We start from the raw sequence: 23,060 nt of genomic DNA on the forward strand, positions 1-23,060 counted from the left end.
CTTGTTGTTTTTGCAATTGCCGCCCTAAGTGCGCTGGGGATGCCCAGACGTGGGTCCCAGGCACTCCACACCACTTGGAGTCAAGCTAGCCGGGCTGATGAGAGGTGTTACCTCGAAACCGGTCCGGTCCTCGGATGCTTGATTCCGTTCTGGGAAGGACATGGCTTTTGTAGTTCGGACTGGACTGTTCCCATGGGGCAACAGGGTCAGAGCTGATTTGCATATCGCCATTGTCTAACCCAGGGTGGTGTGGAGTGCAAAAAAACGATGGATTTGGGCCCAGATCTTTTGACTGGGGGAGTGTGTGACATTGATCCACATTCAGTCCATCACTTGTTGTTTTTGCAATTGCCGCCCTAAGTGCGCTGGGGATGCCCAGACTTGGGTCCCAGGCACTCCACACTACTTGGAGTCAAGCTAGCCGGGCTGATGAGAGGTGTTACCTCGAAACCGGTCCGGTCCTCGGATGCTTGATTCCATTCTGGGAAGGACATGGCTTTTGTAGTTCTGACTGGACTGTTCCCATGGGGCAACAGGGTCAGAGCTGATTTGCATATCGCCATTGTCTAACCCAGGGTGGTGTGGAGTGCAACAAAACGATGGATTTGGGCCCAGATCTTTTGACTGGGGGAGTGTGTGACATTGATCCACATTCAGTCCATCACTTGTTGTTTTTGCAATTGCCACCCTAAGTGCGCTGGGGATGCCCAGACGTGGGTCCCAGGCACTCCACACCACTTGGAGTCAAGCTAGCCGGGCTGATGAGAGGTGTTACCCCGAAACCGGTCCGGTCCTCGGATGCTTGATTCCGTTTTGGGAAGGACATGGCTTTTGTAGTTCGGACTGGACTGTTCCCATGGGGCAACAGGGTCAGAGCTGATTTGCATATCGCCATTGTCTAACCCAGGGTGGTGTGGAGTGCAAAATAACAATGGATTTGAGCCCAGATCTTTTGACTGGGGGAGTGTGTGACATTGATCCACATTCAGTCCATCACTTGTTGTTTTTGCAATATAAAATGGTAGATACTGCAGAATCATATTTCCTGCAATTGATTTGTTGTATTTCTAGTTGTATTTTATATCACTGTAACTGTTAGAAATTGGGCCTCTAGTTGGCAGAGGTATGCACCCTGTCCATGTTGGGACCACAATCCTTGTCTGGGTAAGTCAGATACACATCCTAAATTAACCTGTGCTCACCCTCTGGTAGCTTGGCACAGAGCAGTCATGCTTAACTTAAGAGGCAATGTGTAAAGTATTTGTGTAACACTTCAAACAGTAGCACAGTGGAAAAACCACAAAAAGACTCCCCTTCTCTTTAGAAAAATCGATTAAGATTTTACAAATAAGACATAACAAACACTACAAACATACAATAAGTATAATTTGAGATATTAATTTTTAAAGATTAAATGTAAGAATAGCGCTTAAAAGCAATAAGGTCCTCTGGGGGTTATCTGGTCGGACTGGACCGGGGCAAAGTCAAGAGTGCAGGCAGAATGTGATGGATTGTGTTCCGTATACAGGAGCCACGCAAGGCCCGCTGAACAAAGAACCTTGATCCTGGTCGCAACAGCAAGATGTGGAGCACAGCTGAGCGATGTGTCAATGTAGATCCCACAGTCGATGTGATGCCTCAATTTTTTCCACACAACAATGGTGATGCATCGGTTCCGAAGACGAAACTCTGAAACTGAGATGCGTTGGTTCCGAAGCTGATGCTTCGGGTTTTCCCTGGCAGTCGAGGAGATGCGTCGATCTTCTCACACTGCAGAGGTGGCGATGTGGCGGTTCCGATGCATCAGTTCTGAAAGCAATGCACTGGTTCCGTTCACCCAACAGTGGCGATGCATTGATTCTGCTTCAATCAGCAGAGGATGCATCGGTTCCACTGGACTAAGCACCTGGATCCCCTTCCAATGGACCAGGCACATGAACAGGAGGTGAGAGTTTGATATCCCTAAGTCTTTCAGACAGGAGGCAAACCAGCATGCCCTTGGTGATTACTCTGGAGTCCTGCAAGCGTCCAGATCTCCCTCAAGAGTGGCAGAGGGTAGCAGGCAGCAGGGCCGCACAGCAAAAAAGCAGTTCTTCCAGAGCAGCAGTCCAGCTGAGCGGTAGTCCTTGTAGCAGCACTGCAGTCCTTCTTCCTGGCAGAGTTTCTCTTTAGGCCCAGAAAGAGCCTGATTTGGAGGGGTCACAGACCCAGTACTTATACTCAGTTGTGTGAGGTGGAAGTGACTTCAAATAGGTGCTTTGAAGTGCACAGAGGACCTTCCTTCCGATTCCTGGCTTCAGACTCACTACAGGGGGTAATAAACCCTTTGTGTGGGGACAGTACACTGCCCATGCAGGTGTGTCAGCTCCTCCCTCTCATCCTGCCCAGGATAAGCCATCTGGGTGCACAGGATGCAAATGGACACTCAGTTACACATAGCCTTCCTTTGTGTGTGGCTTTCTAAAGGGAATGCACAAAGTCCAGCTCTCACCCACGCCAGATGTGTATTGGAGACAGGCTGCACACAGAGCTTAAAGAGCAGAGAAATGTCATATTTCTAAAAGTGATGCTTCTAAAATAGTGATGTTAAATCCAACTTTTCCAGCAAAGAGGATTTATCAATATCAGTCCAATAAAATTAAACATCACAGAGCTACTCCTTCTCAACCAGGAATTACATCTTGAAAGTGTAAAAAGGAATTCCCAATGCTAACCTGTGAGAGGAGTAGGCCTCACAGTAGGGAAAAACAAATGTAAGTGTTTCTTACTATCAGGACAAGTAAAACGCAAAAGTACATGTTCTATCTTTTACTTAAACAACTCATTGCCCTATGAACTACCTAAGGCCTACCTTAGGGGTGACTTATATGTAATAAAAGGGGAGTTTAGGGCTTGCCAAGTCGAAGTGGCAGTAAAACTGTACACACAGGCTCTGCAGTGGCAGGCCTAAGATGTTTAAAGGGCTACTTGTGTAGGTGGCACAATCAATGCTGCAGTCCCACTATTAGCATTCAATGTACATACCATGGGCACAGGTAGTACACTCTACTAGGGACTTATAGGTAAATTAAATATACCAATTGTGGATAAGTCAATGTACCCATGTTTAGGGGAGAAGCACATGCACTATAGCACTGGTCAGCAGTGGTAAAGTGCTCAGAGTCCCGAGGCCAACAAAAAGAATACAGCAAAAAGAGAAGGTAAGAAGGTAAAAAAAATTGGGAAGACCACCCTAAGGATGTCAGGTCTAACAGTAACCTTTTAAAGAAGTATGGGGCATATTATCAAGCATGTGCGCTAAAATTATCGCCGCTTTATCGGTCGAAAACGGCCGATAAAGCGGCGATAATGGGCTTGATAATATGCTCTGTGGAATTCCAATCGAAGCCCATGTTAGATGTCTTCACATCTAACATGTGCTTCGATTGGAATTCCATAGAGCATATTATCAAGCCCATTATCGCCGCTTTATCGGCCGTTTTCGGCCGATAAAGCGGCGATAATTTTAGCGCACAGGCTTGATAATATGCCCCTATGTACTTTAATCAAAACACAAAGTAATTGAAACCCATTTCCGAGTAGCCAATTGATTGAAAACAAAAATTTTAAAAATACAGACTTGTCAATATTATTTGCCAAAAAAAAGAGCATTTGAAAAACTTACCAAAAATCCAAAATACCCTCAGGGTTTATAGAAAACCTCAGTTAGAAAGCACTGATTTAGTATTAAAGTAGATAAAAGTTAAGGATTCAAAGGGGCAGGGACACACGGTAGAGAAAGGGTTAAGAAGAATTATTAGGGTACTGAAAGGTACCCCCACAAAAAGTGTGAAAAAATAGAAAAATTGGGTATGTAGGAAATAACCAAATTATTGAAGATGGATGAAAGAGTGGGGTTAAATATACAAAGTGGGGAGGAGGAGTTGGAAGCAAAAAAGAATGTGAAAGGGGAAAGAGGGAATGATCGTTCGGGGTGGTGGAGTAGTTCCCGCATCTGCAATTTAAAAAGTTCCAAAACGTCTCCCAGTAACAGAAACAGATCATTGGGAGGAAAAGCAGTGAAGGCAAAAAAGGGTCAAAGCATGTAGAAAAATTAAGAGGGCAACACATTTCCATATCATTGCCATTTCCACCCCCAAAAAATGCTAGTTAAAGGTAATTTCTAAAAATGGCGTTCTATGAATTGGCCTGAATCAAATGATGTGGCTTATTTCTATGAAAAATGCCTTTCTTTTACCAGCCCTGGTTATTCTCATGATCAGGGGCCAGAAGTCAGCCCTGGTGAACCAATAGCTTTGGGCTAATTTTCAAGTATGCCTTTAAAGTCAGGATCTTTGAACGCTTCAACAAAACAGTTGGGTATCCAATTATATTAGTTACATTGTTTCTCTTGCTATTGTCTGCAATTGCAGAATTTCCATTTTAGCTACCAAATGTTGTGACACAGGCCTGGTTCCGGGTAATTACCACTAAAGGTAAATAAACAAACCCACAGGTGACAAGGATATATATCCTAAATTTAGAAAATTACTGAACAGTTCTCCCTTACCTGCATATTCAAATTAAGCATTATCCAGACTAAAGAGATTTGGTACGGAATTATTTTTAAATACCGTTAAGAAGAGTATACATATATTGCATATTTCTTATAGTATTTAATGTCAATTAGTGGGTACTGGTGCACTTTGCAGTAACAACAATGGAGCCCCAAGACTATTCCTATATTAAATAATAGAGGATTCTAGAAATAACAACGGGATCTGTAACAATATGCAAATCGGACAATATCTACCACTGCGGGGGGATTAGAAGGGATATGGTTAAGTATCTAATCACTGGAATATCTCAAGATTGAGGAGCTTGGCACCAAAGTGAATAGAGCAGACAGAAGGTCAAATAGTGACTTAGCATCAGTGTAGTGACTAGACCACTGGAGTAAGAAAGAAGGAGGAGAGATAAATAGAGAAGTAAGCTTGGGATGCCAGAAGTGGAATTTGAGATAATGATAGTGGCAGAGACTTGGGTGGTGCAGTGAAAATAAGAGGCGGAAACCTACATAACCAAGGGTAGGGAAGCATAGAAAATAACCAAACAGTAGTAATGACTAGAAAATCCAGAGCACCTGATTCTTTATGGATTCAAGCTCAATTTCCAGTCCTTGCAGAACGCGCCGTTTCTGAGTCATCTCTTCTTTGCCATTCTCTAAAGTCTTGGTGTCATGCTCCACTTGCTGCATAAGAGAATTCACCTACGAGGCATGTAAAAGAAAGAGAGGTTTTGTTGTTTTTCTTGCCAGTGCGTACAGTTTTGCTATTTATTTTCATTAAATATTGTGTTGCTATTTGCTTGCATAGCTTAGTTAATGCCTAACTAAAGCACATGTTGGTTCAGTATGAGTTGGTACAGCTTTGAATTGACCCAGCATTAAATTTGATAGGATGCCAGGTGATCAATACTGCAGCTGTGATGCTGTAACATAACATCCATCAGACCTTTATATTATGAGGGGAGCAGCCGACAATCACTGCTTCTAGCTCTAAATCTACTCCAAGAATGTGTAGCAGGCATAAGAGCTTCACTCTGAAGCACATTTTGCCAATCTTACCTAGTAGTCAAAATAAACGGTCTTGTTAAAATTAGGTACAACATGAATCATCAAATTGTTGATTAGTCGCAAGGTTCGTCAACTTTCCTTACTTCAAAGACTCGCCATCATATGACCAAAGAATTCTAACACTGCAGCAGTTTACAAACACCAATTATGATCATTTTGATCACAACCTATTGAATGCTGAATGAATACATTAACATTAACATAAAACAAGGCATGCAACTTTTGAATAAATACAACTAATAGTCACAAAAAACATATTGAAAAGACAGAAACTACCGACAGAGTGATTCACTTGAGTAACAACAGAAGCCAAGAAAGTTTTTCATCGCAGCACCAGGTCCAAAATAAAGTGAAGATCATCTGATGTTGTACATGTTTAAAAAACTGTGTGTGAATAACTACAGAAAGGGCTTTTTACTGGTTCTCGCTCATGTCAATGGTGTCAAGACAATCATCTGACTTTACCTAGCTCTGGTACGCCAATGACATATATCGCTGACTTGTATCCTATTTAATAAATTCTGCTCAGCACCTTCAAAACACTGTAGGTATGTTTCTAACAAGAGCGACCTACCAAGATCACAACTACCCTGTGCTGGAAGCACTTCACTGGCTACCAGTCAAGAAAAATCTGTTGAGTAGGGTTTCATATTTTCAACATTGACTTTTGTGGATTCAGCTGTTTATACAATGCTTTCCCACATCATGAAATTATGTTTTAGTCTGTGCAAACACATTTGTTTTTTTTATTTCAAGAGTTTTATTGAGAAGATTTTATAATACAGTACAGTAGTAATGCAAGGGCTATACAGGTGCAATATTCGGCGCATTCTTGGTTACATTAGGTATGCTGCAGGTTATGTTGGTCTTGGCCGTTTGTTCTGTACGAGGCCCGTAGAGCGAAAGGAGAGAATAGCGCAGAGGAGGAGAGAGTGAGAGTAAGGGGGGGGGGGAACGTGTCATTACTTGATTGTGCGCCTCTTGCCTGCTTGTGCATGCTGGTGGTGTGAGACAGGGTGGTCATATGACTATGGGGGTTTGTGGGACCCCAGGTGTGCGTCTAAGGCGGTCCACATCTCGTTCCTGGCTGTGTGGTTAGGTGAGTATTTTGCTGTGATGTTGTCCGCTCCTCTGAGGAAGGTGACCCAGTTGACCCGGCCTTTAAACGTCGCTTTGGCTGTGTTTTTCCAGTTTTCTAGAATGGTTTTGACTTCTGCAGTGAGTAGTAGGTCCACTAGGTCCCTGTCCTCTTTGCTTCCTAGGTCTGGAGCTATGCAAGCGGTGGCTAGACATCCGAAGCTTGGCTGTGTGCATCCCCCCCCCACCACTGTGTTTATTAGGTCACCAACTTTCCCCCAGAATGTCTTAACTTTACAGCAGTCGAAGATGAGGTGTGCTCGGTCCCCTTTTGCTTTGTGGCAGTAAAGCAAGAAATGAGGTGGTAGAGTTGTTTTCACTGTTTGCAATTTCCCACCAAATAACACAAAGGTAGTATGCAGAAAAGTACAACATCCTGAAGCACCAAAACCTGATGGTCTCCCCTCTCCCTTATCCCTACGACTAGTCACAGACTTGCTGTCTTAAAATCCCAAATCCCAAAGCAAAGACCCATTCATGGCACCATACCACTCTACACCTCCCACACATAGTGCCATATCTGGTGTCCTTCCATCCTTGTTCCCACCCATCAAACAAATCGTTATATCAAAAACATACCAGTCGCCCACCTTTAGGATAAAGCTCTACACCTGACACTCTTTCTCTCCCTCACCCATAAACAATGTTGTACCTGCTATCCATACAGACACCCTCAAAACAAAGCCTTGTGCCTGATGCTGTGCCACATGTTGGTGTCCTGCCACCCTGCGTCATTCAAACATAGACCCATACCTCATATTCACAAATGCTACCCCGCCCCACAGCTGACGCTATCTGTGACTACGGTGACTGAGCTCCTCGGGCATATGCTGAACAGGCTGGAAGGGCAAGAGGAGCAAGAGCTATCTTGTCACATTACCCCAGTCAACATTGTTTTAGATTGAAGTGACAAGAGGCTGTCAGGAAGGATGCCCCAGGCATATGATTTGCTGTTAAAAGGATCAGGAAGAGGAGCAGGATCACCTATGGTGACCATGCCCCAATCTACGCTACCACGTGTCAGGTTGCTGAGAACCTCCATCCAGTGTTTCCAGGTTCCCCTGTGCTGCCCTCTGTGGAGAAGTGGTAGAGACCTTACCTCTCAGCCTTTTCCGCAAGTGCTGTTCTACTTCGAAAAAAGCATTACTGGCATGATAGTAGTAGGAGTGCTAATACAGGAAATGCACTCGACTGAATCTGGATAGTGCATCAAAAACTACTGAAAATGAAATAGGATTTCCAGTGGCTTTTACATGGGTTTGCCGATTTAAACAACAAACCAGGAAATTTACCAATGTTTACCGTACTGGGATTCTACGACAAGCCTTTTACACTACTCGTCCATCAGTGAATTCGGATACTTCATCCTCTGTAATTTTCTATGTCATTTATATTCAGCCTCATTAGATAAGGTTACTGTTTCTTTTGACTGCGAAAGTCAAATAGGCAGGTAATGGATCACCATCATTCCATCTTTACGACCCCTTTCCTTGGAATGGTGGCTTTTGAGAATCACTTGCCATTCATCTAAATGCACAAACCATTTTTACTCTTTGAATTGCTGACCTCGAAAAACTTGTAGCTATTTAAATTGTGGCCTCAAAACGAAGAAGCTACGCAAATGGTGCAGTTTTCTAAAAAAATACATTTTGACACAACATAATGACTTCAGAAAACATTAGCGAAACACCCAGGCAGGCTGTAAATTATATTCACTGAGGTGATAAATGAATTTCTCTCAGGTTGAAAGGGAGGAAATAAGACCTGTGCGGATCATTTTCATGCCCACCTAGTCATTTCAACACAGTGGTCTGGTAGACCAACATGCAGGAATGACTATTTTAAGCGATGGGTCCGTGTGGGGTCCCACCACAAATGTGCCTTCTATGCATCTCTCTGTGGGTTTTCCCATAACACATAATTGTCTTCGGTAGCGGATGATGAGAGAAAATGGGAATCTCTCTTGAATGTAGTGCGCCATGCTAGGAAGGCTCCAGTTGGCCACTTCGAGTGGTGGTGGGAGAAAGCTTTCACCAGCTGGATTTCCCACCTGGCATCAACCTCCCCGTGTCATTAAAACGCTTTGTGTCATGAGTATGTATGGAATATTTTACTAATGTGATGTTTTGAAGATTAAAAGTAAGACACTACTGTACCATGGTTAACAAATGCAAAATATTGAATATTCAGGAAGTTTCTCAGAGTTGAAATTCCCATTCGTCATTAACATGTTTGTCATATGCATTTTAACAAAAGACAGCTTGTTGGTCTGCTCCTGTTGATAAGTGATCTAATTATTGAACACAAAGAGCAGCTAATGCGGACTTTTCTAGCATAGGTCTGTGAAGAACATTTAATGGGCAGATTTACTGAATATCAACTAAAGAGAACTTCAAATTCAATGTGTGTAAATGGACTCGGGAACATAGTCATTCTGAAAATATAGCATTGATCTGGATAGCTTGGGCTTATGGCTGACACCGCTAAACTTATCGACGTCTAAATTTTAGGACAGATGCCCACATGGATCAATAACATGCTCTAGTCCATCATTTTCATAAAACTTTGGGGTCTCATTTAGATTTAAGGGGAACTGAAAATCCTCCAAATTCTAGAGGAAACCCTAAATGTGGATAAGAATCCACCCGTTGATTTTTCCTCCACAATAATACCCTTATAGTAGAGGAAAACCACCTGGTGAATTGTAGTTTATTTCACAAATTGGAGGGTTTGATTTTCAGTTCTCTCAAAACTTGGAGCCTCGTGCACAGGTGTGCACAAAGTGAGAAACTATGCATAAAATATTTGCACCATAAAAAGCTCAAACCCAGATTGTTGGGGCTTACCTTAGACTTGAAAAGAGCGTCCGCCTCTTCCTTATTCTTCTGCATAATCGCTTCGTACTGAGAGCGGACATCGGCCAGGATGCTGGCGAGGTCGGGGCCCTGAACGGCGTCTACTTCCACGTCTACCTTTGAACTTGCAATAGATGCTCGGATTGCATCCATCTCCTGTAGAATGACATTTTTTTGTTAAACATTGTATTTATTCGAAGGTGTCTGTATACCATGGAACAGGAGGCAAGACCTTTATCAGAATGTTTCATGACATTATTACCTTCACAATAGTGTAAAAATTGGTAAGGCCAGTTAAGAGGACACATGTTTTCCATTTTGTCTGCCTGTCAGTGCTTTGAAGCATCCTAAGGATGGCATAACGCACTATACAAATAATTAACCAGGCATACCGTAAGGGTCTGTGCACCACATATACATCAGTTTATATCAGTAAATACTGACGCAGTGCCACGGCCATGGGCTGCCCTGGGTTATTGATATCAGTTTATCTGCATCTAAGAATCTGTATATGCCACTCAAGTTTCAGGGACAGTAGCAGACTGCCTTGCATTTCTGTAAGACTGTATCTCCTGTTTATGGCCTGTCCTTGCAGAGTTAAAGGGTCGGCTGGCAGAGAGGGCACTTGCCAATAGCGGCTTCTCTGATGGAGACCGACCTCCAGAGTGTCATGTCTGTGGTTGGATACCGGGATTTCAATAACCTGATTGAGCCATGTATCATCTACAGCCCACCTAGGAGACACATATGGACAGAAGGACACCACTAAACCAAGAAGTAGGGATGATATGTGTCAATTTTTATTTTTGGCTAGGATAGTCTAGAGGGCCACCTAGCCATGCAGATCCTTAGGAAACGTGCCATAGCTGTATTAAGGTCAGTGGATATGTCTATGCCTCAGGTTAGAAATCTATTAAACCTTTGGTTAATGTTCTAGGATTGCATGGCTAGGTGGCCCTCTAGACTATCCTAGCCAAAAATAAAAATTGACACATATCATCCCTACTTCTTGGTTTAGTGGTGTCCTTCTGTCCATGGATCACTGACATAATATAGAATGACAAAATATAGACTTACCAAAATATAGTCACCAAAATATAGAATGCCAAAATATCGAATTCCTATCTACAAACAGGTAAGTACAAAAATATCGAATCCAAAATATAGTCTGTAAAAAATATAGTCAGTCAAAATATCGATTTTTTTAAAATGTCTTAAAAGTAATTTAAAATTAATGAAATAATAAATATAATTAACTAAAACATACTTAAAAATACTCAAATAACCTTAAAATTAAGACATAATTAATTTAAGTTATTAATAAACAATGTACAATATTTTACCATAGGATAGCAGGAGGGTAACATTTAATATTACCACTCCAGTGAGTGCAACAGTAGGGAAAGCGTTGGATAGCGTAGGGGTAAAAAATACTATTCCCACTCCAGTGAGTGCAACAGTAGGAAAACGTTGGATAGCGTAAGGGTAAAAATTACTATTCCCACTCCAGAGAGTGCAACAGTAGGGAAAGCGTTGGATAGCGGGAGGGTAAAAAATACTATTCCCACTCCAGTGAGTGCAACAGTAGGGAAAGCGTTGGATAGGGTAGGGGTAAAAAATACTATTCCCACTCCAGAGAGTGCAACAGTAGGGAAGGGGTTGGATAGCATAAGGGTAAACATTACTATTCCCACTCCAGAGAGTGCAACAGTAGGGAAAGCGTTGGATAGCATAAGGGTTAAAATTACTATTCCCACTCCAGAGAGTGCAACAGTAGGGAAAGCATTGGATAGCGGGAGGGTAAAAATTACTATTCCAAATCCAGAGCGTGCAACAGTAGGGAAAGTGTTGGATAGCGTAGGGGTAAGAATTACTATTCCCACTCCAGAGAGTGCAACAGTAGGGAAAGCGTTGGATATTGGAAGGGTATAAATTACTATTTCCACTCCAGAGAGTACAACAGTAGGGAAAGCATTGGATAGCGTAGGGGTAAAAATTACTATTCCCACTCCAGGGAGTGCATCAGTAGGAAAAGCGTTGGATAGTGTAGGGGTAAAAAATACTATTCCCACTCCAGAGAGTGCAACAGTAGGGAAAGCGTTGGATAGCGGGAGTGTGAAAAATACTATTCCCACTCCAGATAGTGCAACAGTAGGGAAAGCTTTTGATAGCGTAGGGGTAAAAATTACTATTCCCACTCCAGAGAGTCCAACAGTAGGGAAAGCGTTGGATAGCGTAGGTGTAAAAAATACTATTCCCACTGCAGAGAGTGCAACAGTAGGGAAAGCGTTGGATAGCGGGAGGGTGAAAATTACTATTCTCACTCCAGTGAGTTTAACAGTAGGGAAAGTAATGATTTAATATATTATTAAAAATAAATTAAATATCAATACCAATAAAACATTAATTGAAAATAATAACCAATTTAATATTATTTAATAATTAATTAGAAATACAACTACATATTAGTTATTAAAAATTAATAACCTATTGATAATTATTCAACAACGAATTAATTTTAAATAACAAAAACTAATTAATAATAAAAATTAATACCAATTAAAAATTAACAGTAAATTAATTATCAATACACAAAAAGTATTTTTAATATGTAATTAATTACAATTACATTACTTCCCACCCTATTCCCCTATAAACCCACATCCCACTACAGAACATACATTAATACAATTATCATAATTATCAAATATTTAATTAATACAAAATAATTACCAATTAATAAAAATGAATTGCCAATTAATAGAAATTAATTACCAATCAAAAATTAATTAACAATAAATTTAAAATCAATACGAATAAATGAAAAAAAATATTTACTTTATTACAATTAAATTACTTCCCACCCTATTCCCCTATAAACCCACAACCCGCAACAGAAAATAAATTTAGAAAATTAACATAATTAACAATTAATCAATTAATACAAATTAATTGGCAATTAATAAAAATTAATTACCAATTACAAAATAACAATAAATTCAAAATGAATACCAATAAATAAATAAAAATATTTAAATAATTACAATTAAATTACTTCCCACCCTATTCCCCTATAAACCCACAACCCGCTACAGAATTAAATTACGCAAAAATTAAATAACATAAAATTCATTACTTAAAATACATTAAACATACATTATAAAAATTAATATACACTTTTCACACATATACTAACATACAAAACACTTTAAAAAATTGATATTATTAAAAAATCGATATATTTAATGCCTATATTGTATATTTCGATATTTTGACTTCTATATTTTGAAAATCGATATTACTTACCTTAAATTCAATATTTTTAACCACTATATTGTGTCCATTCGATATTTTGTCCATTCTATATTTTTACTTCGATATTATGTCCATTCTATATTTTGGAATAGATATTATGACTCTTTACCGTTTCCTAAATAGCTGTTTTGTCAATTTTGTTTTGGTTAAGGCCATGCCTCCAGCAGCTCTCTATTTATGAAAAAAACGTGGATGGGAAGAATGAATGTGATCAAATTGAAATAGGAAAATAGGAGTACCATTGCATAGGAGACTTTTGCATTTTCAGAGTTGTGGCATGTGCTGCACCTATGCAAATGGGGTCAAATGTAGGCCGCCACATCAGTAACTGGTACGTGTCAGACCACACATTTTGCTGGTGTCCCAGCAGGAGAAGATCAGCGGGCGAGTCAGAAGCAAGTTAAAATGCTGTCGTGCTTGCCCTGGCCTCGGTGTGGAGACAAAGTCACCTCTTTGATTCATGCTGCTCCTCTGTGAACTGTTGTTGCTGCTCCTGATTACATAGGAGAGAACCACCTTAGCAATATAGGGATGGACTGGAGACGAATGGTAAAATTGTACGAATAGAAACAAGGTGATGGAGAAATGAAGGAGAAGTAGATGTAAGCTATGCATATGTGGACTATGTGTGTGAAATTTGGACCTTCCTGTCTACTATTGGGCTTTTCACGAGTGCTGCCGTAGCATCAAAATCTGAGAAAAAGGCCAGTTGGGGCATAATGCCGCCCCTACAGCCCCTGCGCCGCAGGCGTGCCATCACTCTTCAGTGCCACCATTCATTCTTAGGAATATCTGTGACATATGAAGGTCTCATTAGTCCCACAACACATTCTTCATGGTGCCCCCATGATTGTGCATAACTCCACTGGCATTACCCCACAATTTGAGGATTTGCAGAAACTGCATTACTCCAGAAGCTAAAGTGAACAGTTTCCTCAGCAAAAGGTTGCAATAAAGCAAACACAAATGAATGTGGTAATGACGGCTATTCTGCATTCATTTGCACCAGCGGATGTATATCGTAATCTCTGAGCACTCTGTGATATTTTCTCCAGACTTTGTATAACACTATATGAAAAGTCCAAAAATTCAATCTTCTCAGACTAGCCACTCAAAATCTGAAACAAAATCCCCATTGACATCAGAAGTGACCCTACCATTCTGCAATTCAAGCAAAAATTGAAACCCATCTCTTCCCAGATCGTTATTATGAAGCCCATAGGTACCTTCCCCATTGCCTCTCAACACGTAGCATAGGCTCTTGTCCCTCTGATCTGTGCTTTGTTGCTTCTCAGCAAGGTTCTCTCCGTAAGCCCGCCACACAGGTACATACTGTAAATGAGCTCCGATGTGCTACCAATAGAAGACTGGGATAAGGGCTTGAGGTGGAAGGATTCCTAACTCAAGCTTCATATGCATCTGTCAATCTTTCTGTCAGTTTCCCATCCTTCATCCCCTACCTACAACACCTTCAGACGAACATACTAGCTTCTCACAATTGAAGGCAGACAGGGCTGCCTTAAAAAATTATATAGTTTTATTTTGTGCAGCTCTTGCTAACCTAGTCCATGGTAAGTAGTCCATAGAGCTCCATTTAGCACTCATAAAAGGATAAACAACTGAGTTGACCATGCTAGAAATCCTGCCTCTCATTTAATCAGAGAGCACTTATCTGTCTGGGACACTTTAATATAGCAGGGCCTTGAACCTACCACTCTGGTTGTAGTAATATAACACAAACGTGTCACTTGGTTGCAGCAGAGTCCCTTGAGTAACAGGACAACCAACCAACAATGCAAGGTTACAGCATGCACAGATGAACATATAAAGAACTCCTTGTGTACTGAATACAAAATACCATTGGGGGATAGAATGAGGCTAGAAAGGACTCACAAGAGAGGTTGAGGTAAAAGGGATAATTCTATCAGAGGGATAGAAATATAGTAAGGGCAGGAATTTCTACTTCTTTCTGCGGCACCAATAAAGGCAAACAGACTAACCGCCTTTGACATCTACAGTTTTTAAAATGTCCCAATATGTGAGTAAAAGTGATGCCATTTCGATTGTTGCAAAAAACACAATTTTAAGTTGCAGCCATGATTCCTCCACAGTAACTTTTTTAAGAGACTACACCGTTCTACGATTGTAATAGTCATAGAGAACACATACATAGTTTTACATACCACCATAAGGCAGTTCTTTGCTCATGTATAAAATTATATGAAACGTGAAAATGAAAAGTAACAGTGACACAGTGCAGTGAAAATGTGCTATAAAACCTGGTAGGATAACACCTAATCAAGACTTCAAACTATGTTGTGATTAAAAGTCCAAAAGTCACATAATGGTAACTCATTAAATTTCAACCTTTTGACCTCTATATTAGTCGAGGGTCCTCGTCAGAACCTTAAAACATACAAGAAACATCTATGATTGTCATTTCCACAGCAATCAAAAGATGCGGCCAGTCAGAATGCTGCAATATGCGAGAGGGAATAGAGAAAATGCAGCTCTCAGAGGTAGTTTAGAATCCGATTGAAGGAAAGAGTGGATTGAGAACACCCACAAGAGTTATATGTGGAGAGGATCAGGCTCACCTTCACACCTTTAGACAAACTCACACCAACATGGATAAAAATACTATCCCAAGGGAGGCTTCTCTTGATTAGTCAAAGTGCTCATCAAAAGCGTTTATGTCCTGATACCAGATTTGCCTACATTTGGACCCACGCTATACTGAAGTCATTATTGTTGGTTGGGATAAGCTGTTGCGTTCTGCTGGATGTTGTGGACCCCCTTTGAATTAGACTCAAGAAATCACTGTTTGGTGGTAAATTTTCTTTGTTTGGACAAAAGTCAATACAAGATCCTCTACCTTTAAGCCATCAACACGCTCACTGCACTCCTGATATGGGCTTAGTGGATCTATCTTTATGTTAACACAATTGGATGAGACAAAGCCCTTCAGAAGTGCATTAACTAGATTTGTTAAGGGAACTTCAAATCACTGGGAAATCCGATACTCAAATGCTCAACGCTTTACCAGCATGATCTTATTCTCCCATTATCCATAATGTACACTCACAGCTAGTACAGTTCTACATTTAATCCAAAATACCCCATTTGACTTTAAGGAATTCTTGGTGTCTTGCATCTAGGATATTTGACAAAGCAATCAACTATCAAGGATTTGAGCACTATAGTCTAGAATTATTTAATTCCTTTATATCTATGATGTTTAGAAAATGTGTTCCAAATACAGTATCATGATTATTCAGCCACGGCCCGTGGAGGGAGTTTCGGTGGGGCGGAGAGGCAGGGCCGGGGAGGGGCAGGGTGGGGGGTGCTAAAAACTGGAGTATGGATAATTGAAGGTAAGTAAACAATTTAATTAATAAAACGAATTTCGTAGCGCGCCCTGCATCGCATCGCAATGCAGGGCGCGCTACGAAATTTGTGATTATTGCCATGTGCCTAATATTGTCTTCCTACACATGGCAGCACACAATCAGTGCTTTGTATCCAAAAATACTTGAAGGTCTTCAACTCCCATGCACTGATTTTGTGTTTGGATAATATATTTATCCATTCTTCAATTTCCCTGATATTTTTTGCAAAAACATCATTTGCAATGTCCCGTACGTAGAGGACCAGGGATAGACCAGGAAATCATGGCCAGACTTCAGAGAATTCCACCTTTGCACCATCAGTGACACAAGAAAGTTGATTTAAAATGTTGAAAATGGTACAAGGCAGTGGACATCCCTGTCCCTAAGCCCTTCCACTATTCAAATATAATACAGCTGTTTAACTGCATCATTTTTCTCCATCGCCACTAACAGACAGGGGGCCACACATGTCTTTCTAATGGCAACACAATTTCCTTTTTAACAGAAGAAGTATGCAGCGTTATTTCAATACCTCTTTGTGGTTTTGGTTTAAGAAGTGTAGTTCATCCTCTAGACTTTCCAGCTGAGCCCTCAGGCTTCCAAGAAGGCCTTCGTGCTGCCCTTTTACACTCCTGAGGGAGGCGATATCTCTTTCCACAGACTGGCAGATGGCCATTTCTGTTTCCCATCTAGAAAAATGTCAAAGTATTTGGAAAAGCATTATTGTTATTTGAAAATGACGCTCAACAACTAGACTAAATAAAATATATTCACGTTAACAACAAAAAAAAGAAGAAATACAATAATCCGTATCATTTCGAAGGATCGCTTTCAAAAGGTTAAAAACCAATTTAGTGACAACAAATATGGGAATTCCTACAGAAGCCCAGGTTTGATGTCCTTCCCACCAGAACCTGGGCTTCTATTGGAATTCACAAGGGCATATTATCAAGCCCCTTATCGCAGCTTTAGCAGCAGTTTCCTGCCGCTAAAGTGGCGATAATGTTATCGCCCGTTCTTGATCGTATGGCCCTTCATCTTGTGCGCTGGGTCTCGTTTTGGGGGCCCTCATCTCCAGAAAGGATAGCCTTGAGATAGTGCAGAGATGGGCCACCACAAGTGTGCATGGTGTAAGACACAATCCTATATTTGGCAAAAACTCAAGAATTGCAGTATTTGTACAGTAATGGTAAACAGGAATGGGGATGTGAAAAACATATTCACGTTCTTGACTGGACTCAATATGACTCAAGAGCCCACATGATTCACACGAACAGAGGCCGTCCGTTCTAAGGTAAGTGTTTTAAAAAAACTAAATTACCCTTCGTCACCCCCGCCCCACCACCCGGCCCGGTAGCAGCCGCTACTGCCTATGGTAAGCAACTCTATAAATGTGTCCTTTGCTTTTGCTTATTGAGCTGGCTCTGATATATTTGCTAAGGGACCCTTTGGTTGACTAAATCTGTGATTCCCAAATATTGTTTGAGAAATCCTTTCAAATTTTGATTGATGTGCGCATATTTTTTTATAAGGCAGAGATTTGGTTCTTGTTGTACTCAGCATAGTTATATCCATTCTTCTGAGCTACTCAGAGATTAACCTAGACACATTTGTAGTTTTAAAATGTGCAGCATTCAGGGTTCGCACATACTAACATAACGTGTACAGGACAAGTGCATGCTTTGTATACATGCTTTGTATTGGACAGGGCAGAGTTCAGCATAGCCATATGTTAAGTGTTGGAGTGTGCTGTGATCAGTATAGGTACATGCACAATATTTTTAAATGCTGTGTTCAGCAAAGGGAAAACAGAATGTTTTCTGTAGATAACCCTCACCCACCAGGGTTTATTGAAGGTCACCATGCAGATAGGTCTTTCCTCTTTTTCTTTTGGAGGTAGAGTCTCTAAAATGGTGTCCCTGTTTTTGTTTCTGCCCCGTGTCATGATACATGATATGATTCTTGGTGGATAGTTCCTTGCCTCTAGTGTGGTTGCCAAAACGTCTGCTTGTGTTTTATAATCACTGAGTCAGGCACAGTTTCTCCTGAGTCTAAAAAACATGGCAAACAGTAGGTTTTCCTTGAGATGGCGGAGGTGGAAACTACATATAGAAGTTAACAGTTTTTTGCTGTAGGTTTTTCGTGAGTGGTGGTTGTGAGTGTCCCTCCGTCAGGTATGATGTGGAGATTAAGGAAAACCAATTCTTCCTTGCTCAAGGTGTGTGTGAATTAAAAAAATTCGTTTTGTGTGTTCACCCAGTATTCATCAATCTATTTTACACCTATAAGTGCTCCCACGTATTCTGTAGGTCGCAGCACACCACGTTCCATAGCAGAACGGGATAGACCTAAATGATGACTCATGCCACCAAGGGGAAACCCTGGTGGGTGAGTGTTATCTAAAGAAAACATTCTGTTTTCCAAATAGTTGTGGCGATCAAGTCCATGATCAATGGGCGGGGCCTTTTTGGTTATTTGATCAATATTGACAGGATGGCGAGTCCCTCTGGTATTTTTCTCTACCTCCCTCTTTGTTTTAAATTCTTCAGCAAGGGTACATGCCGATTATTGTCATTCTCAGAGCTAAGAATAAAAACAAATGTAGGGCCTTATTACGACTACACCGGTCCATAGGACTGCTGTGGTTTGATCACTGCTATCACTGCAGCACCGTGCCCTATATTATGAGTGTTGAGGTCGGACTGACGCAGGACCACTGCGAGTGTAGGTCAAGGATCCTGCGGAAGTCTTGCAGCGGTTGAGGGCAAATATGCTGGAGGTGCTGCAGCGGCACTGACAAGCATATTTCATGGCAGGGAGACTACCATGAAAAGGGTGGTAGTGAAGCAACCCCATACGCTTCTGGACCCTGGGGTGAATGCAGAGGGGCACATGTTGTACCCCCTGTAGATTTGAACCCTATTTCCTACATGGTGCAGTATCCACCACGTGGTGCATGCCTCACCGTGCAGGAATGTGCTGCGGCGGTGTCACAGCAATGCCTTTCTAAGGCTCTCCTTTGAGCCTTAGACAGGCACCGCTGTGACACCGATGCATCTTCGCCCGCCCACCAAAGATTACTATTATAATACAACAGCTCGTCTCACTCTGGGATGGGCGGTCCTCTGGCAGAGCCCTGGCGAGCCGGCTTGCAGGAGGACCGCCAAACTCAGAATAAGGCCCTTAGTGTTAGAATGAGTCTGGGCAAACCACACACGTGCATTCAGTTGTTAAAGTTGGACAGTTCAGCCTGTTGGCATGCTTGATAATGGAGTGAGTGTTGTCCTGCATCAGTACAGGTTTAGCAAATGAAAAGGCAGTGTCTAGCTTACAGGCATACTTTTAACAATGTGCAGATATAATCAGAAACAAATGCCTAGTTTTGGAATTTATATTGACCATATGCATGCTAATATTTCAAATTTCAGATTTAAGAACTGGCTCATGATTAGCACTTGGATACACAGTGGACAACCAGAGACACTTGCTTTGGGTGTTCTCATTTGTGTCGGTCAGGGAAGGTTCACATTAAGAAATGAGCAGTAACAGAAGGTTTCTATTGAAATGTATAGGGTTTAGCATCCACGTGCTTGTGTTTGGAATGTGGGTTTTGGGACTGGAGTGTGCAGTCTTCAGATCGACATTGGCTCTTTGTATTTGACAGTACAAGTCTCAGCATAGACAAATACTCTGTATTTAAATGTGCAATGTGTAGCATAAAGACTTACTTTAAGTATTGGAATGAGAAAACTTCGGCTTAGGAAATTGGTTCTGATACCTAAATGCACCTTTCAGGGTCAGTCCAAGCCCTAGAGGTCAGAATGAGCAGTTTTCAGTATACTTCAATACTATTGGCTGTAGAATGTCCAGTTCAATCTACATGAAATCACTGATGCTTATCTTTGAGTGGAAGGTGACTGCAATGTACTGGGAAGCTGAATACATGTTGAAACCTCCCAAACAAGACATAGCCTTAGAAAAGGTAAGGTTGCAGAGCTTGGTGGGACCAAGAGAGAAACTGAATCTACAGAATCTACAGTTTCACTGCACCTATAGGCTGCTGGGGATTCAATTAATTTTTCAGTATTTCATTTTATTCAAGGAAGGTGTGATGGCCCCAGATCCATGGTCGCAGAAGATGGTGGTACAGTGTAAAGATTTCTGATTGAGAGGTGAAAACGTTGAGCCAAGGAGATATTTGGCCCACGTGGAGCAATAGCTGGAGAGATCAGAAACCACTGAAGACAAGATTGGGCACATGGGGGCAGATTTATAAGCCCCGTACGCCACATTTGCGCCGCCGTTGTGTCACTTTTGTGATGCAGCGGCGGTGCAAAGCCAGCGCCATGCTGCAAGGGATTTACAACGTGACACATCTAGGGAGATGCGTCACGTTGTAAAGCCCTGCACCACATGTGGGCATTCCGGTGCGGGGGGGGAGGGGGCGTTCCGGCGCAGGAACGCCTCCTAAAAGTGGCTGAGTGAAATCTACAAGATTTCACTCAGTCACTTTTACAGCCATGCTGCATCAAAACCCTGTGCCTGCTTGAAGCAGGCGTAAGGATTGACCAGCATGTTAGGCATAGGGGCACCCGAGCCTTGCTGGCGCTGCATCGCAATGCGTCACCTTTACTGCAGCAGATACGTCACGCATCGGTATATCAATGCCCCATGGTGCACCGCATTGTAAATGCGGTGCATCCATGGTGGCGCAAGAGGTGTCTGCCGTGACGCACAATATCGGGCGCATCCCTGCTGATATGCAGGGATGCGCCAGTTATTGTAAATCTGCCCCATGGTGTTTAATTTTGGAGCCCCAGACCAGTCAAAGGTGGAGTTAGAACCTCTTCGGAAGCTAGGGCACAGAAACATCACTGATCGACAGAGGAGGACAGCAAATACAGTCAGCAGAAACCTAGAGAACCAGTGTGTGGAGACCACAGCAGGCCAAAAGGAGTCAGGAGCCGCATGGAAAGTATGTTGGATAAGGTAAAATCCTTGCCAAAAGAATGTATGTGGTAGTACTTATGACAGCCTATCACAAGAATAACTAAATTTCCCGGGAGAGTATCTCTAAAGGGATATTATTTTTATTACAATAAGAAAGCTCACAGAGATTATTATCCAAACTTAAATAGTGAGCCACATGCTGTATCAATTAGCAAAGTTTGTTTAATTCCTAATTTACTGCCTCAGTGTTCGAATATCTGTCAGGCAATATCTAGTCAATGCACATCCATGTATAGTTTTTTTTCCTTAGGTCATTAAACCTACATTGCATAGTTTAGATCCAAATAGCTTTGTCATTAAATTTACAGGGCTCAGTGTACAGAAAACTCAGCAGACAGGTGTTTTACCTTGATCAACATATGATGTTTCGCAGCTCTTATTTCCATGAGCCTTTCATTCTCTGTGCATGCTGTGATAAGCAACATCCTGGATGTAAACTGGAGGAGTCACACCTTGTGCAGCACATTCTGAGCCAGTCATCTGCACTTTTATTCAACGCAGTGACTAGGGTTAGGATACACTGAACATTGTTGTGCAGACCCTGACTTGGAACTTACATTTAACTCCCTACACATCTACAGAATTAAAGCAACTTTTAGGGTTCCCAGAGAACTAAAGGGTGTGGGGATTCCCAAACACCTCTACCCAGGTCTGGGAAGAGGGTTCAAGAGGATGCCTTGACAAGCGTGGTGGGACACTGCCCCACTCATTTTTACCCAGTGGTTCACTTCCATCGAGAGCTCCACCGAGCCCCAATGTCAACAATGAGAACGGAATAGGGCAATCAACCCGTTTTGCCAATTTTATGGGATGAGATGGTGTGCCACCTCTGGGGATGGTACTACAATATTGGATGAAATGAATATTGCATCCTAAATATTGTTTAAAAATATTGCCGATTGAAGTTAATAGGAAAGCGATATAAAAGGGGATGATGGACGGAGCGTTTGAGCAAATCAAACACTCACCCCAGTCAACTGATCTGGGTTTAATCAATCACCATTATTTAGCTCACTCCGCCACCCCAGTTCAGACATGGCCATATGGAAATCAGTCTGACCCTGTGCCTCATGGGAACAGTCCAGCCCGAACTGCCAAGCCATGTCTTTCCCGGACCGGAAACAAGCATCCTGGGGCCAGTTTCGGGTTCATAACCCTCATCAGCCAGGCTATCTTGAATCCAGTGGCAAAGTGAGCAAGGGACTCACGTCTGAGCATACCCTGCCAACTTAGGGCGAACAAAGCGATACAAAAGGGGATGATGGGCGGAGCGTTTGGGTAAATCAAACACTCACCCCCAGTCAACTGATCTGGGTTTAATCCATCACCATTCTTTAGCTCACTCCGACACCCCAGTTCAGACATGGCCATATGCAAATCAGTCTGGCCCTGTGCCTCATGGGAATAGTCCAGCCCGAACTGCCAAGATCAGTTGACTGGGGGTGAGTGTTTGATTTTCTCAAATGCTCCGTCCATCATCCCCTTTTGTATGGCTTTGTTCGCCCTAAGTTGGCAGGGTATGCTCAGACGTGAGTACCTTGCTCACTTTGCCACTGGATTCAAGCTAGCCTGGCTGATGACAACTGAAATGCCAGAAACCGTTCCCAGGATGCTTGTTTCCAGTTCAGGGAAGACATGGCTTTGGCAGCTCGGGCTGGACTGTTCCCATGAGGCACAGGGTCAGACTGATTTGCATATGGCCATGTCTGAACTGGGGTGGCAGAGTGGGCTAAAGAACGG

At 42.0% G+C, this 23,060-nt stretch overlaps 1 protein-coding gene across 1 annotated transcript in view; it reads right to left on the reverse strand.

Moving 5' to 3' along the window:
• Window positions 1-23,060, reverse strand: part of LOC147659594 (keratin, type I cytoskeletal 18-like) — a 100,842-nt gene that overhangs the window by 12,509 nt on the left and 65,273 nt on the right. Inside the window, exons 4-6 of the mRNA XM_086951621.1 lie at window positions 16,843-16,999; window positions 9,598-9,762; window positions 5,123-5,248 (exon numbers count right to left, since the gene is read on the reverse strand). Of these exons, the coding sequence (XP_086807747.1) occupies window positions 5,123-5,248; window positions 9,598-9,762; window positions 16,843-16,999 (448 nt within the window). The remainder of the gene's footprint in view (window positions 1-5,122; window positions 5,249-9,597; window positions 9,763-16,842; window positions 17,000-23,060) is intronic.

Source organism: Lissotriton vulgaris, unplaced genomic scaffold (genome assembly GCF_964263255.1).
Source record: "Lissotriton vulgaris unplaced genomic scaffold, aLisVul1.2 SCAFFOLD_2027, whole genome shotgun sequence".
In the NCBI taxonomy this organism is placed as follows: domain Eukaryota; kingdom Metazoa; phylum Chordata; class Amphibia; order Caudata; family Salamandridae; genus Lissotriton; species Lissotriton vulgaris.